This window comes from Ornithorhynchus anatinus, chromosome 16 (genome assembly GCF_004115215.2).
Source record: "Ornithorhynchus anatinus isolate Pmale09 chromosome 16, mOrnAna1.pri.v4, whole genome shotgun sequence".
In the NCBI taxonomy this organism is placed as follows: domain Eukaryota; kingdom Metazoa; phylum Chordata; class Mammalia; order Monotremata; family Ornithorhynchidae; genus Ornithorhynchus; species Ornithorhynchus anatinus.
Window position 1 is genome coordinate 43,428,809 of NC_041743.1, and position 17,311 is coordinate 43,446,119.

At 60.6% G+C, this 17,311-nt stretch overlaps 1 protein-coding gene across 1 annotated transcript in view; it reads right to left on the reverse strand.

Annotated features, from left to right (window-relative positions):
• Positions 1-3,269: 3,269 nt before the first annotated feature.
• RUNX3 (RUNX family transcription factor 3) overlaps positions 3,270-17,311 on the reverse strand; it is a 96,366-nt gene continuing 82,324 nt past the window's right edge. The window contains exons 6-7 of the mRNA XM_029080214.2: positions 13,828-13,986; positions 3,270-4,064 (exon numbers count right to left, since the gene is read on the reverse strand). Of these exons, the coding sequence (XP_028936047.1) occupies positions 3,544-4,064; positions 13,828-13,986 (680 nt within the window). The 3' untranslated portion in view covers positions 3,270-3,543. The remainder of the gene's footprint in view (positions 4,065-13,827; positions 13,987-17,311) is intronic.

Sequence of the window (17,311 nt, forward strand, 5' to 3'; positions counted from 1 at the left end):
CTTAGGACAGTACCTGGCACATAGGAAGTGCTTAACAAATACCATTTTTAACCCCCTCACAAAAAACCGGTGGCCCACGCTGGCCTCTCCCAGCCGGGGCATAGGAGGGGACACCTGAGCTGATTGGTGCAGGTAGAGCCGATATGGACCAACTGATCCCGTCGTCCAGCAAGGCCCTTTGGAGGTGAGGTGGGGGGAAGGAGGGTTCCGCCGGTTTTCGTGGTTTCTTCCCACCGTAGCCCCTTCTTGGCACTAGGGTCATGACTGGCATTCGCCCCTGCCCTGGTGGTGGTCCTGTCCGTAGTTTGGATCAGAAGCAGCGTGACCTAATAGAAAGAGCATGGACTCGGGAGTCAGAGGACCTGGGTTCTAATCCCGATTGTTCCACTCGACTGCTGGGTGACCTTGGGCAAGTCACTTTGGGTTTTTTTGGGTATTTGTTAAGAGCTTACTCTCTGTCAGGTATTGTACTTATCTCTGGGGTAAGGTACAAGATAATCGGGTTGGACACGGTCCATGTTCCATGGGGAGCTGCCAGCTTTAATCCCCATTTTACAGATGAGATCACTGACAAGTTGTGACTTGCCCAAATTCACACAGCAGACAAGTGGTGGAACTAGGTTTAGAACCCAGGTCCTCTGACTCCCAAGCCCAGCACCCTGCTTCTAACTTAACTTTTCCATGCCTCGGTTCCCTCATCTGCCAAATGGGGATGAAGACTGCGAGACTCATGTAGGACGGGGACCGTGTCCAACCTGAATAGCTTGTATTCACCCCAACGCTTGGTACAGTGACTGGCACATAGTAAGTGCATAACAGATACCGCAATTATAATTACTATTACTCGCGATGCAATTCAGATGCTTTTGCACGAGCCAGTTGCTGCGGCTGGCAAGCCAACACCCAGGCCCGGGAAGATCTTGTGCCCAAGCCTAAAATAAATCAGTCACCTCTTTGGCCACCTTCAGTTTGGCTTTTCCCGCAAGCCTGGGTCTGGGGAGGGAGGGTGCTCACGGCGAGCCTGGGTGGGGCCTCGAGGCTTTGGGAGACGTGGCCACCAGGCACGTGGCTGTTTGGGGGGCCCAGGGAGGTGCTTCAAGCCGAGCAGGTAGACCGGAAATTGGGGATCCATCCCGCCCACCGGGGAGAAGGACCGTGGACCAGGTCAGACTGTGGGGGCCGGAAGGCAGGATCGGGCAAACCCGAGGCTCCCAGTGGCAAGAAGAGAAGCGGGAGGAGACTTCACCACGTCTGTTTATTCGTGCGAAGCTGGATGCTACATGGTAAAACAGAGCGGGCGAGAGGGGCAGTCGGAAACACCGTGTATACTGTACCCATACAACATTATTCCAAGGGGAAAGGAAATTAAAATGCGTCAAAGTCAGGACGAGTACCGATCCGTACGCCTCGTCGATATAGTCACGTACACTGGTTAACATCGAGATCTCTAATACAAAAGCAGAATGGACCACTTTACTAGGCTTTTGCGCCTTCGGGGACGGGGCGCCGATTGGAAGCGGGGGAGGGCTTCCCGGGGGGCCAGACCCCCCGCGCCTCGGGTCCCCCACACCCCGCTCCTTCCCCTGCCCCGAGATGGGAGCCCGGCCCTGCCCCCGACCTGCCCCAAACGGCCACTGCCTGGGTGAGCGGGGAAGTGGCTCTTTGCTCTTGCCCAGGGGCTGGGGCAGGCAGGCTGGTGGTGGGGGGGGGGGGGGTCAGACAGGCTTGGGGCAGGAGGGCTGGGGCAGGCAGACTTCGGGGTAGGGGGTGGTTCAGCAGATCGGGATGGTTTGCTTGGCTGGGGCCTTGGGGAGACTCGGAGGGGGGAACCCAAAATTGCAGCAGGAGGAATTTGAGTCAGACCACAGAGAGAACTTCCTCCCCCTCGGGATCGTTCAGACCCACGGGGATGACTGAAGGAAGGGTTGGAATTTTCTTTCTAGGAACAGGTCTGATCTCCATCAGCTTGGGGCGTTACAGTAAACCTCTCGATGGGAGACAGGGGGATGGGCAGAATGACCTCTAGCAGGTCTGAGCGAGGGGCGAGGTGGATCAGCTTCAGGGGAGTGTGGTGATCTGGTTAGAGAGGGGCAGGGTGTGTTGAATACAGTAGTTCCTCACCCAAGTAACCCTCCAATCAGAACTGCCCCCAGCCCCATTTGCAGTCAGAACTGAAAGTGCAACTCGTAGGTGAGTAAATGCGGTATTCATGAACCCTGGGGGATGAGGAACGGACTCTAATGTCCCCGGTTGACCCCGGGCTTGCCTGACTCCTTCACTGGACGGTAAACTCCTCGAGGGCAGGGGCTGGGTTAGGGGTTCGAGAGTGCGATCGAAGGGAGAGGCCCGGCGGTCCCGCCTTTGAGGAGTTTATCAGCGGGCGCCCGGCGGACGCTACTGACCGGTCGACCCACGATGTCTTCTCGGGGCCCTGGCTGGGGCGACGCAGGGCACGAGTCGGGGCCGTTAAAGTGCTTGGACCCCGTTTGGCTGAGGCCTCTGGGAGAGAAGCGCACCCTGGGCCGAGCGTGAGCCAAACGGGCCACGCCCCAGAGGCGCCTGAGGATTCGGCTTCCAGCCAGGGTGGTCACTGGGCTGGGGCGGGCGGGAGGCGGTGTCGACCGCAACCCTCGCTGGCTGGCACCCTCGGCCCCGTCCCTCTGGAAGGTATCGTTGCTTCGCTCATGCCGCGAGCTCGACGGCGTTTCTGGTACCGTCCCCGCCCACCGGCCCCCGAGATGCCCCCGACCGAATGCCCTACGACCCTTCGGTCCCCTCCCCTCCCCACCTGGCCCCATCCAGCCCAGCGCGGGGAGGTGGGAGACCCAGGCGGGGAGGGGAGAGCTGCCCGGAAAACACATCCCAGAACCGAACGGGAACGTGTCTGTTTAATGTTGTGTTGCCCTCTCCCAAGCGCTTAGTACAGTGCTCTGCACACGGGAAGCCCTCAATAAATACGACTGAATGAATGAATGGAACCGGGCAGCTGTGTCATGGCGGGGAGCTAGTGCGGGGGGACGGGGTTGGAGGAAGCAGCGGGAGGAGGCCTTCTCTCGGCCCCCTTTCTCCCGCCTGATCCCTCCTTCCCCAAAGACCTTCTTGACCCCTTCACCGCCCCAAGGAGGGGTCAGCTCTCTGTAAACAAGGGCCGCCCCGTCGAGGGGGGCCGCCGGAAGAGGGGGGAGGCGAGAGAGGGAGAGGCCGGGGCTCAGAACTCTAGTTGTGGCGGTGGGGAGGAAGGAGAGTTTCTTTTGGTTTCCTTTCGGGCATCAGAATGAGATGAATTTTAGTTTCTTCTTAAAACACATACACCAGCTATACAGATTCCCCATCGGGGTCCTATTTACAGAGAGCCGCCCACGGGCCCCGGGGTGGGTGGCCGAGATTCAAGTCTCACGCACGCCCGGTGCTCTGAAATGTGTCCAGCCGGGCCGCCCGCCTGTCCGTTCCGCGGTGCCGGGAGCCCCGCCCGGCCGACCCCTCGCGCCCTCCCCCGCCCACCCCCACCGCCGCGGGCTCCCCCGGGCCCCGATCGGTCCGTCGTCAGTAAGGCCGCCACACGGATTCGTCCATCCTGCCGGTGGTCGTCATGGCCGTCGGGGAGTTGCTGTGGCTCCCGTCGGCGTCCACGCCGTCGCTCTGGTTGGCCAGGCTGGGGTTCATGAGGTTGTTCCCCGCGGGGCCGCTGGTGCAGGAGGAGAGCATGCGGGTGGGGGACCGCTCCCCGCCCGCCACCATGGAGAACTGGTACGACCCGGAGGACGTGCCGTAGTACAAGTGGTAGGGCGAGGGGTTGGCCTGGAAGGGTCCGCTCTGGTTCTGGGCCGAGCCCGGGTAGGGGGGCGGCAGGTAGGTGTGGTGGAAGCGGGTGGCGGCGGGCATGCCCGTCATGCTGATGCCGCCGATGCCGGTGGTGGAGGGTGTGGCGGTGTAAGGGAAGGCCGCCGACATGGCGCCCGGGTAATGCATCCGCGGGTCGGAGAACCGGGTCTCGGTGAGGGCGGGCAGGGTGGGGAAGGAGCGGTCGAACTGGCGCGGGTCGAACTGGTTGAGGTCCGGCGTGCCTGCAGCGGCGGAGAGAGGAGAGATGGACTGAAGGGTGGGGCGGGGAGGGCGAGGGCGGTGCCCCGCACGGCCGGCCTGGAGACCAGTGGGGTCCCCGAGCCACAGTCAATCAATCGATGGTGTTTATTGGGCGCTTACTGTGTGCAGAGCACTGGATTAAGGGCCTGGGAGAGGACAACGCAACGGGCCCATCTGCCATCTTACAAGCAGCGTGGCCTAGCGGATGCAGTCCGAGCCTGGGAATCAGAAGGACCTGGCTTCTCACCCCTGCTCCGCCTCTTGTCTGCCGTGTGACCTCGGGCAAGTCACGTCACTTCTGTGGGCTTCCGTTCCCTCATCTGTGAAATGGGGATTAAGGCTGCGAGCCCCACGTGGGACAGGGACTGTGTCCAACCTGATGAGCTCGTATCGACCCCGGTGCTTAGAACAGTGCTCGACGAATGGAAAGCGCTTAACCAATACCGTCATCACCTTGGGAGGGGGTCTCTGGGGTCGGCACAGCTCCTTGGGGCTGCGCGAGGCTGGGCCTAGTCACCTGGGGGCCAAATCGAATTCCCCACAGCCTGACCAAGGGCTTCCCGGCCTGGCCCGGCCTCCCCCCCGCCCCAGGAACGTAGGACCCCCCTCTGAACTGTCAGCTCCTTGTGAGCGAGGAACGCGTCTACCAACTGTGTTGTAATGTCGCCTCCCAAGCGCTCAGTACCGTGGTCTGCACACCGTAAAACGCTCGATAAATACCACCGACTGACCGAGGCAGAGGGGGAAACCGAGGACTCATCCACGGCCCACTCCACGCCCACCCTGGGCCCGGTACGGGTCACGTAGCTGCAGCTAACGCTGACCCCCACGACCCCCCGCTCCTGAGCGGGCACAGGAGCATTTCCTGGGAGTCCGCGTGGCAGGGCGTATCTGCATTCGTATGTCCGGGGCGGGGCGTGAGTCCCCACGTATCCGTCGGCGTGCGTGTGTGTCCGGGGCAGCGTGTGTCTGTCTGCGTGGGCGTGTAGCGCCTGGACTGACGCAGGCGACTCGGGGCGGGGTCGGTTGTCTGGGGCCGGGTACGGGCGTCCCGCCGGAGCCTGAGTCTGCCGGACTGACTGTGCCGTAACCCCCGGATGGACGGACGGACTCCGGTTTCGGTTTGACAATCTAAACAGCGGGGCGTCACGCAAAGGCTCCGTCTCCCGGGAGACGGATGGCCGGGGACCTCTCCGCCAACAGCGTCCACTGGGTCGACCGGGACCCAGAGAGCGGCCTTGCAGTCGGCCGCCACCTCACGCCCCCCTCTTCCACCTTCACTCCCCCAGCTGCCCCCAGCTGCCCGGGGAGGAAGCCCAGGCCAAGGCCGATGCTCATTTTACGGCCGGTAGGACCATCCCGTTCCTGCCCCGGCCTGCTGGGTCGCCCGGGGTCAGCTGCTCTCCCTCTCTGGGTTGCCGTTCTCTTCTTTTACTAAGAGGAGAGTGACCTGCCGCGCCCTTGCTGCCCCCAGGGTCAGGGTGAGGACGAAGGGGTCCCAGAGAGGCAGTGCCTTCCAGGGAGGACTAGCCGTCTGGTTGTGCCTGGATACGATCCCGGGGCGTGACAGGGAAGTGCCCCCTCGGACTCGCCGACCCCTCTGAGTTGCAGGAGGGGAGGTGGGGGGCTGGGAGCGGGGGGCGGGGCCGCTCCAACGGGTGGCGCCTTCCCCAAGAGGTTTGGGAGGCAGCCGAGGTCAGGCTCCGAGTTAATGGGCCCCGATCCTCTCCCGGCCCAGCTGGGAGCAAACCCTGGCCTGAACCCAGGAGGGAGCCCCGGCCGAGGAGGGGGCGGGGATTCTCGCTCACACCCGAGCAGAGTCGGGGGAGGGTACGTCCCCTCTCAACCCTCATCCCCCCTGAGCGGGCATCCCGTCGGAAACCCGGGCCCGAGGGGCACCGGGGCTCCTTCGGGTGGCCGAGCTCGGCCACCGGTCCCGACCGGCTTCGGCCCGTCAACGCTCGGATGCCCAGTCCCGGCAGACACCCGCAAGCTCACACCCTCGGCACAGACGCACGCGTTCCCACCCTCGGACCTGCATCCTCCGCTGGAAGCCCACGCCCCGGCACAGAGATGCGCACGGCAGGTTTGCCGAGCACCACTGAACGGACGAGCGAGCTAGACCGTCTCGTGAGCGAGACCGTTCCTGGCTCAGTCCCGTGGTTCCCTGGCTGTAACGCCAGGGCACCTGGAGGAAGCGGGAGTCAGGATGCCACCCATCACAGCCCTTGTCCCTGACCCCTGTTGGGCGGGAGGGGGCCTGATCCCCCCCCCCCCCGGCCCCCGCTGGATTCGGCCTACATCCGTGACCTTTGGCTCGAGGCCCCTTTCAGGCACCAAGCCTCTCCAAGTCACACCAAGGACCAGACGACAGAAGTATGGGACCGAGAGGACTTGATTCTCGTTCTGGCTGCTGTGTGACCTGAGAGAGTCACTTGACTTCTCTGAGCCTCCTTTGCCCCTGGCTGAGAAATGGTCAGAATGCCTTGCCTTTCTTTCGCCTCCACTGTGAGGCTGAGAGGAGGAAGCTGAGACTGCCCTGAGCCTTTTGGAAGCAAAGGGGCAGCAAGCACACGGGACTGAGGATTCGTGGGCACAAAGGACACGGGTTGGCGGAGCACCCTCCCCAGGAGGTAGCCGAGCACTCTCCCTCCAGCCAGCCGAGCACCCTGCTTTCAGCCTCGGCACCCTGAATGACGGGCAACCACATTACAGCCCGGCCCCGGGGAGCCCCTTCGGCTTCCCTGACTAAGGGTCCGCCGTCGCCGGCCGCGCCCCCGGCCCCCGCCGCGAGCGCCCGTCGGCTCGGTTCGCCCGCCATCCTCCCGGGATGCCCCGCTCGGCGGCGCGGCGGCCCCTGGAAACCCGAGCGGCTATTGCCGTTGTCCCCGGGCCAACCCAAATATTTGAAGGAAATGTTTATTTTCTTCTCGAAATCGCCCCAGCTGCTGCGCTAACTGAATAAGTCCATTTAGCTGTAAGAATTTGCCCATTGTAAGGCGGCGGGCGGTCCCCGGCGCTCACGGACGCTGACCCGGCCTATCGGCGGAAGTGCCGGGCCGCGGGTGGACGGGAGCGGGGCGGAGGAGCCACGGCGAGGTCAGGGGCTCGGCCCGGGTTGTGTGTGTGCGTGTGTCTCCGTGTGTGTGTGTGGGGGGGGCTCCGGCGCGTGTTTGGCGGGCAGGGACCCGGGGAGGACCCTGTCAACACGCGGTTATGAATAGACGCAGCGGGGAAACAACACCGGAGGCGGACGTGAACGCAGAAGGGCCCACCGTCCCCTCCGTCGTCAAACACTCTCCCACCTCTCCCGCCTGCTGGGTGGGCCCGGCCTCCCTCCCTCTAGACTGTAAACTTGTTACGGACAGGGAATATGTCCGTTATATTGTGTTGGACTCTCCCAAGCGCTTAGTACAGCGATCTGCACACGGTAAGCACTCAATAAACACGACTGGTCTCCCTCCACGGCCGGGGGGGAAAGGGCACGGTGCTGGGAGTCGGGGGACCCAGGTTCTAGGCCCGGCTCTGTCCCTGCCCTGCTGTGTAATCTTAGATAAGTCACTTCTCTCTGGGCCTCAGTTTTCCATGTCCGTAAAGTGGGGAGAGGCCATGCGGTCTCCCTCCCTGGTGCTAATCCTAACGCAGTTGAATTATGTCGTACTTTCCCAAGCACTTAGTACGTTGCTCTGCAAACGGTGAGCGCTCGATAAATACGACTGACAGACTGACTTCCTCTCACACCACGAGTTCCAGGTGGGTCTGGTTCTCTCCTAGGAAGGGCTTATTTAATATCATCACTGAGTCACTCTGTCCCTCAGCGGGGAGCCTGGTCCCAGCCCCTAGCCGGGAGTCAGAGGACCTGGGTTCTAATCCCAGCTCTGCTGTTTACCTGCTGTGTGACCTTGGACAACTCACTTCTCTGTGCCTCAGTTCCCTCTTCTGCAAAATGGGAATTCAATACCTGAGCTCCCTCCTACTTAGAATGTGAGCCCCAGGCGGGATCCGACGATCTTGTATCTACCCCAGCATTTAGTATAGCGTTTGGCACAGAGTAAGCGCTTAACAAATACCACAATTATTAATATTATTATTCATTCATTCATTCAATCATACTTATTAGTCTGAAGCTTTCTGTAGGTAGGCAATGTGTCTATTATATTGTCTTATGGTACTCCCCAAGAGCTTAGTACGGTGCTCTGCACAAGGTAAGCGCTCAAGGGGAAGCAGCATGGCCTAGTGGGTAGAGCATGGGCCTGGGAGGCAGAAGGACCTGGGTTCTAATCCCGCCTCTGCCACTTGTCCGCTGTGTGACCTTGGGCAAGTCACTTAACTCCTCTGTCCCTCAGTTCCCTCATCTGGAAAATGGGGATTAAGACTCGGAGCCCCACGGGGGACAGGGACCTCATCCTGTCCCTGATTTACTTGGAGCTACCCCAGCGCTCAGAACAGTGCTAGCCACGGGACGTACTTAAAGAATACCATCATCTTTTTTTTCTCTTCTATAAATACAATTGGCTGACTGAATGACCGGCTAGGCCGAAGGTCACTTCGGGATCCTCTCAGCGCCGGTTCACGTGTGTGCGTGCCTGCGTGTGCTCGCGTGCGTGTAAGCAGAAGAAAGCTAAGTGCAGAGTCAGCCTGCAGGCCGAGAGGCCGGTTCTCCTACATCTGATAAGGCGCGCGCGGGCGCACACACGCTCTGTCTCTCACACTCACACACACACACACACAAGCTCGCACGCGTGAGAGCGGTCCCTGCCTTGACTTCCTCTGCCGCCGTTGCCTCCAGCTGTCCCTTGGCTCGGGGCAGGCGGCTCCCCGCCTCACAAGGGGCGTCGCGTGCTGTCACCCTCCCATAGCGAGCCGACCCCGCCACGGGGCTAGAGGGGCGAGAGAACGGCCCGGCAGCTTCGCTTGGCGGGGGTTGGGGGAGGAGCTGGGTGGACGGGGATGGATGGGACCTCCAGCTTGAGCAGCATCTTCAAGGAGCCCAGAGGGACCCTGACAGATCTCCCTCTGACCCCCGGCTCCCCCCGGCCGCTGCCTCTCCGCCGGGCCCTGCTAGTCCTCTAGATATTAAACTCACTGTGGGCAGGGAATGTGCCTGTTTATGGTCATTTTGTACCCTCCCAAGAGCTTAGTATAGTTCTCTGCACACAGTAAGCGCTCGATAAATACCGCTCCTCTCCTCATCTCACTCCGAGCCCCAGCCACGCCGGAACAGCTCAGCTGAGTCCACCACCCCTCCCGTCCTGGGTCAGGGCCCCCCGTCCGTTGTCCTTCGCTGGCCTAAACCCTCAGCATCTGCCGCACCGGGCAAGAGGAGGCAAGTGACCAGCCTGGCCCGGAGTCAGGTCCGACGCTGGAAGACTGGTTCCCCGTCGGGACCAGGCAAGCCCCCGGGGCTCCCGCCAGGGCCACAGGAAAACCCTCTGCCTGGGGAGTCTGCTTCCCACACTTGGGCTGAAGTAGACTCCCCTCAACCCCACAAAAGCCCGACCAGATCAACTGGATCCTCAATTTCTTTTAGGCTGAATGCCTGACTTCCATTAGGCCCGCTGCCTGATTTCTTTTATGGATCTATGGACAGAGAGGGTAGCCCTCTGACCTCGAAGGTGGGCCCGGGGCATCCTGCCACCCGAGAGAGAGAGAGAAAACCCTCCACCCTCACCCCGCCCTCCTCGCGGCGGGGGCCCGGACAAGGGGGGTCCGCTCTCTCAGGCCCCGGCGACAGCTTGGGCGGTGGTAAGCCCACCCCTGCCGCCATCTACCAAACCCACACTAAATGTGCTTCCTCCTCCCCCACGCCGGCGCGGCTTCCTCTCTCGCTGCTGGGGCCGCCCCCATGGCACCGCCTACTCCTCTACTGAGACGCTGCTATTTTAAATTATAATTATGGTATTTGTTAAGCGCTTACTATGCGCCAAGCACCAAATCAACGCCCAGGCGGGCCGGAGGGGCTTGCGGCGGGATCAGCGGCCCGCATCCCTCTAGACGGTCAGCTCGCTGTGGGCAGGGAATGCGTTTACCAATTCTGTTGTATTCTCAGTGGTCCACACTCAGTAAGCGCTCAATAGATACCACTGATTGACCGACTGATTGACTGACAGGCCTGACGGGGCTCCAAGGCCTCCGAAGGGCAGAGATCTGGCTGGCGCTGAGAGGTCTTCAAACCCTCCTAGGTTTACCCCTAGTCTCGAGTTCCCCTTCTTGTCTCTCTCGCCTCCTCCCTCCCCCCGCGGGTTGGGCCGTGGACTCACACGGAGGCTGCGGTGAGGCCGGTTTTGTTCTCCATCGCCCCGGCGAGTCGGGGGGGAGGCGGGTTGGGGGGTGTGGGGGGGAAGGGACATCCCACAATGCACTTGGGCCCAGGGGGACGATTCAGGAAGTGGAAAGTCTGGCAGGACCCCAGTGCCCGCCTTGGCCACCCAAACTCATCCTCCGCAAACCACCCCCAGGTGCTGCCAAGGTGGGGGAGCGGGTCGTCCCGGCTGGGCGGCTCCGGATCACCGTGAGGCGGAATCCCCGGGGTGGCGGGGGCTGGCCCGTGGAGGCTCTTACCCGGAGCCGGGGCTCCCCCGCCGACCACCGGCCCACACCCCCACCTGCCCCCGAGGCAGGGCTGAGAGCGTAGCTACAACGCTATCGCTTCTCAGGGATCTGAGATATTTCCCAGCCCCTTCTCTGCCCCAGCCGGGCCCCAAGAAAGGGATAAAATCGGCTCGGCACACCATCGCAACTCCTTCCTATCCTCCCTCTGGTCTGGAACTTCCTGCCCCTTCACATCCGACAGACCGCCGCTCTCCCCGTCTTCAAAGCCTTAGAGAAATTACATCTCTCAGAGGCCTTCCCCAACGAAGTCCTCATTTCCCTCACCCTCTCTTCTGTGTCAGCTATGCACTTGTGCCTGTACCTTGGAAGCACTAGATATTCATCCCACTCCCAGCCCCACAACGCAAGTCCTTATCTGTAATCTATTTTAATGTCTGTCTTCCCCCTCTAGATTTTAAAACTCGTTGTGGGCAGGGAAGGTGTCTACAAACTCGGTCGTGTTATACTCGCCCAAGGGCTCGGTACGGTGCTCTGCACATAGTAGGCGCTCGATAAATGCCATTGATCGACTGGCTGATTGATTGTATCCTGCCCGAAGCAGGGTGGTCTACCGGACAGAACCCGGGCCTAGGAGTCAGAAAGAAGGACCCGGGTTCTTATCCCAGCTCTGCTCCTTGTCTGCTGGGTGATAGTGGGCAAATCACTTGACCTCTCTGTACCTCAGTTCCCTCATCTGTAAAGTGGGGTGAAGACTGCGAGCCCCATATGGGACAAGGACGGCTTGCTTGTATCCACCCTCGCGCTTAGTACAGTGCCTGGCACATAGTAAGCGCTTAACAAATGTGGCGATTATTATTATCATTAGCCTCAGCCGCCGGGCAGACCTTTGCCCAGAGGGCTGCCCACTGTCGGCACTCAGCTCAGTGGTCCGCCCGCGGTCAGCGCTCGGCATGGAGCTGCTGACGAGCCACGGAGGAGTCGGGGAGACCCAAGCCGGCCCCGGGAGGAGCGAGGAAGCCGGGATCTGCCCCACTGCTGTCTGCTGGCCGAGACTGGGGCGTGCCCCCGGTCCGCCCCTGGACCGTGCCACGGCCCCCACCCTGCTGGGGAGTGGAATGGGGAAGGAAGACCCCCGCCCACCCAGCCCAGGCCCCGTTAGGCTAGGCGGCCCCCGGCCTTCAACGTCCAAGAGCCGATCAGCTTTTCTCCCCCAGAGGCAGAGCCCTGAGGTGGGAGTCTATAACGGAGGAGGAGCAGGGGGCGGCCCAGGGAGACGGGGGCCCCCCGGAGGCTCCTGGCAGCTCCCGGCAGCGGCGGGGTCCTGCCCGTGCAAGCCCCATAATGAGGGATAATTTCCTGCGATTCTCAGGGCCGCTTCGCGCCGGCCCATTACTTGGGAGCTGTCGCCGCCTCAGACTTGGCCGCGCTGACTCGGGAAGACGGCGGAGGAGCCGGCGGGGGTACATTCCCTGGGCGAGAACTTTTGGGGCAGCCTCCAGCTAGGACCCAGGGGTCCCAGTCCCCTGGCCACCTTCTGCATCGCCACGTGACTCCCCGGACCGCCCCCGCCCTCGGCAGACTCTGGGGGATGTGCAGGCCGAGGGGACCGTAAGCGCGCTGTGGGCAGGGAATGTGTCCATTTATTGTTCTACTGCACTCTCCCAGGCGCTTAGTGCAGTGTTTCGCACACAGTAGGAGCTCACCACCCTTCCCCGCCACTCTGAGGTTCAGTCTAGCCCAGCTTGGAGAGGGCTTCAGTGTGGGTCTGATCCGGAGCCCAGTGGGGATGGATGGGTATCTCTACTACCCAGCTCTATCTCTGTGGGGCCACTGGCCTCGGGAACAGCCAGCCCCTTCTACCCTGCACCCCCGGCCAGGAGGGGTTTGGGGGGCACCCGGTGAGCTGGTGGGGGCCGGGCTTCAGCACGGCAGCGGTCGACCTGGCGGGCACCACCGGAGACCTGGGAGTCAGAAGATCCGAGCCTTCATCCCGGCTCTGTCCCTGGTCTTCCTTGGGAAGCCTTGGGCAAATCACTTAACCTCTCTGGGCCTCGGTTTCCTCGCTGGTAAATGGGGATAAGATCGCCACTCTCCCTACCATAATTACAGTAAGCCCCGAGTGCGCGAGGGACTGTGTCTGATCTGATTATCTCATATCTACCCAGTACTTGGCACTTAGGATGCACTTAATAAATACCATGGTAATTATTCATTATCATCATTACTCCCGGGTCGTGGCTCAGGGGAAGGGAGAGGAACAAGCCCGGAGCCGAAGGTAGGCAATCCCTCCCCGTCACCATCACCAACAGTCTGAATCCTGCCTTGTGCGGTGTGGTCTAGTGGCTAGACCATAGCCCCGGGAGTCAGAAGGACCCGGGTTCTGATCTCGGCTCTGCCCCTTGTCTGCTGTGTGACCTTCCTCGGGCAAGTCACTTTACTTCTCTGTTACCTCAGTTACCTCATCCGTGAAATGGGGATGAAGACTGTGAGCCCCACGTGGGATGTGGACTGTGTCCAAATTGTGACTTGTATCTACCCCAGGGCTGCTTGCCTGGAACATAGTAAGCACTTAACAAATACCATTAAAAAAAAAAAAGCCCGGCTCTGGTCTCCTCCCTGCCTCCTAGGTGTGAATCTGTGGGACCTGTCTGCCCTCTCAGGTTCGAGGGGGCATCCGGTCTCCGCCACGGTTCTGGGGTCGGGGGGACCCACGCCCTGGTCCCCACACTTCTTTTTTAATGGTATTTAAGTACTTACTATGTGCCAGGCACCGTACTATGCGCCAGGGTGGTGGACCCGGAATTAGAACCCAAGTCCTCCCACTCCCGGGCCCAGGCTCTTTCCACTAGGCCTTGCTGTTTCACTTCTGTCCTGCCTGCGCTTCCTAGAGGAGCTCACCCCGACGACGAATGAGACGGGCACTCTTCTCCATTCCCAGTCGCCACTTCTCCCCGACCTCACGGTCAGACAAATGGCTGAGCTGCTTAGCATCCAGAGGGCCAGGCAGAGAGTCACATGCTCCCTGGCTCTGCCCTATCATCCCCAGCCACGTTCCTCCCCTCAATTTCAGTCCTGAAAAGCAGCGAAGGCCGGCGGCCCATCGTCTCAATCCTTCCCCATCGCCCAGCCCCGTTCCCCTCCCCGCCGGCCCTCTCCCTGACCCCGGGAGCCCGTGCCCGGTGGGCCTCGTACCTTGGATGGGAGTCTGGGCCTGGGTGCTGAAGTGGCCGGGGGTGCCGAGGGAGCCGCGGGGGCTGGGGGTGGCCGGGGTGACTCTCATTCTCAGCCGGTCGATTTCGCCAAAGCGTTCAGTGAAAGATTTGTTCTGGTCTTCCAGCTTCTGCCTGTGCCCTGAAAGATCCAGGGGGGAGACCCTGTTAGCATCCCAGAATCCTTAAGTGCTTGGGTGGGAACGGGCTTCTAGAGGTCGCCAAGTTCCTCACCTTGCCTGCAGACAGCACAGCCCCCGACTACCCAGCTGGGCCCTTGCTTTAAAGGTTTCAAGGACAGGGAGCCGAGAGCCCCCCAGCCCACCCCCCACCGCCAACCCAGTCAAGATGCTCTTCCTCAGGCCTCTCCTTCCTCCCAGGACAACTGATGCAAAAATCTGACTCCCAGCATCCCACGATCCGGCTCTACCAGACTGAAACCCCAGTGGGATCAGGGAATCCTGGATCTCAAAGCCCTCGAAGCACAAGGTCTCCCTCTTTACCCGACGGGGAACCGAACCGAGGTCGGGTGGCCCGGCTTCCCCCAGCTTTCTCCACGGGTGAGGGGCACAGATATCCCCACCGTGGTCCCGAGCGTGGGGAGGAGGAGGAAGGGAGCAGGGGCAGGAAGAAGGTCCCCGGGAGGTTAGACTGTAAGCTTGTTGTGGGCAGGAATGTGTCTCTTGTTATGTTGTACTCTCCCAAACGTTTGGTACAGTGCTTTGCACACATTAAGCGCTCAATACATACGATTGATCGATTGACCTCCCAGGCTCCCGCTCACCAGCCTCATTCATTCATTCAATGGCCCGGGAGGTCAATCAATTAATCATACTTATTGAGCGCTTACTATGTGTAAAGCACTGTACTTAGCGCTTACAGCAATAAACGGAAACATTCCCTGCCCATGACAAGCTTACAATCTCCAGGCTCTCTCCCTGCCTCCAAAGTAGTAATAATAATAATAATAATTGTGGTATTTGTTAAATGCTTACTGTGTGCCAGGTACTGTACTAAGCACCGGGGCGGATACAAGTAAGTAGGGTTGGACACAGTCCCTGCCCAACACGGGGCTCACGGTCTTAATCCCCATTTTACAGATGAGGTTACCGAAGCACAGAGAACTGAAGGGACTTGCCCGAGTTCACACGCAGCAGACAAATGGCAGAGTTCTGCCAAGCCAGTTGCGCCTGAGGTTAGAACCCAGATCTTTCAGACTCCCAGGCCCACGTTCTATCCAGAGGCCACGCTGTTTCTCAAATTGCCACTGGCTCACCAGCGGCTCCGAGAGATTTCCCACCTGAGCCCTTGATTCCTGCATTTCCAGGGGCGGCTAGCCATCCCTTCAAAGCCTCTCCATGCCCATCAGCTGCCAGTGGGCGGAGAACGGTCTTAGGGACGCTCAGGCTCTGCCCCCCGGCCGGGGCCCCGCTTCTGCCAGGAGAGAAGGGGGCCCGGAGTTCTCACCCCTGTTGCCGTGTGGGGGTTTTGTGAAACTCCCATCCGGGCAGGGCCCGCGGGAGGGGCTGGCCCATTGCGGGTTCTGGACACGGGAAAGTTGACTCTTCCTGCCGAGCCGGGCCCCTTTTAACCCTGTGGCTCTGGGGCTTCAAACCTTTGGGGGTTTGAGGTCACTGATCATTTGGCAAAATGGAGCTTCCTGTTCCTAAGGGGAAGAAGAAAGGAAAACCTGTGTACCCGTCCCCAGTGCTTAAGTACAGTGCTTGGCAAAGTAAGTGCTTCCTAAATACAATTACTCCTACCAGTGAGGTTTGCCTGAAAACAGTCTGGTTAGGGGAATGTGATGGCCATAGAGATGGGTGAAATTGGCCCCAAACCCAGCTGGGGCTGGGGCACAGTATTCTGTGGGTTCAGCAGCCGGGTGGTGACGCAGGCACAGGACGGGCATGGGTGGTTTGAGCGTGGCATGGTGTGGGCAGGTGCCCTCGGGGCCAGCTGTTGGAGGCCAGAAACCCAAATGTCCCCTGCCCCCACCTCCGGAACGTTCCCGAACTCCTGCAAGGTAGGGCCAGGTCTTGCCCATTCCCCTGCCCACTTCCTCGGTGCCCCTGCCCATTCCCCAGGCACCTGCTCCCCTGGCTCCCCCATCCATTTCCTTGGTACCCCTTGTCTCTTTCCCTGCCACCCCCTGCTCATTCCCCTGGTGTCCCCCATCTGTTTCCCTGGCATCTTCTGACCGGTGCTCCCTTGGTCCAGATGGTGGCTAAGCGGCCCCCTCCCCTCTCCCGCCATCATGAAAGCGATGTCAAGCAGCAGCAGCAGGAGCTGGGGGCTTCCGGGGGCCAGCAGGAATCCAAACTAATAATAATAATAATAATGTTGGTATTTGTTAAGCGCTTACTATGTGCCGAGCACTGTTCTAAGCGCTGGGGTAGACACAGGGGAGACAAACTGCCATCCAGATGTGATTCTGGGCCATTTCCTGGTTTTCCCCAGTCCCCCTCCCCAGGGAATCCGAAACTAGGCAGCCCCCGGTAGGCGTTCTGCAGCCCGGGATGCCTGTGCTCCCGGCTGCCGGGTCTGGCCGAAGCCAAAACAACCTTCCGAGCCAGGTCCGGGAGGGCCAGCGGCGGCGGGAACATCTCGTCCGGCCCGGCTCCCCACGGTGCCGTCTCCGCCGCTCTCGGTCTCGGCCTCGGCCCGGCTTCCGGCCCCGTTCGGGTTCCCGAGGCTCGGCCGGTGGCCGGAACAGCTCCCTCCTTTCCTCCACCTCTCCACCCCCGGGCATGACGGGGTCTTTGCTCCACCAGGCACAGGGGGTAGGGGGCCCGATGCCCCTGAGTCACCCAAAGAGCCAGTTTTCTCGGGACAGAAACAGGATGGAGGGATGGAGGGACCCCCTTTTCTGCTTGGTTCTGTGCTCGGGCTCCTACCGCTGGCAGGGGGCCATGAGACTGACTACAAGCCAATTCTGGTCTCCGGCACCCGCGACAGCAAGGAAACAGAGTCCGGCCTCTCCCCTCTATCAGTCAGTGCTCTACTTGGAGCAGCATGGCCCAGTGGAAAGAGAACCGGCCTGGGAGTCAGAGGACCTGGGTTCTAATCCTGCCTCCGCCCCACGTCTCCTCTGTGACCTTGGGCAAATCACTTAGTTCCTCTGTGTCCGTCACCTCATCGGTAAAATGGGGGTTAAATTCCTTTCCCTCCAGTTTAGGCTGTGGACCCCGTGTCCAACCTGATTATCTTGTAACTAACCCAGTGCTTAGAACAGTGCTTGACACAGAGGAAACACTTAACAAATACTACAGCAATACCAATAATATTGAGCACTCGCTGTGTCCAGAGCACTGTACAAAGTTTTCTGGAAAAGATGAGTACTTTCCTCTGAAGTCTCAGCTGATATTCCAAGCCACTGCCCTAAGCCCAGACGGGTTGTAGTCGGTGGGTGAGTCACTTAACTTGTCTGGGCCTCAGTTTCCTCATCTGTAAAATGGGGATGAGATGTC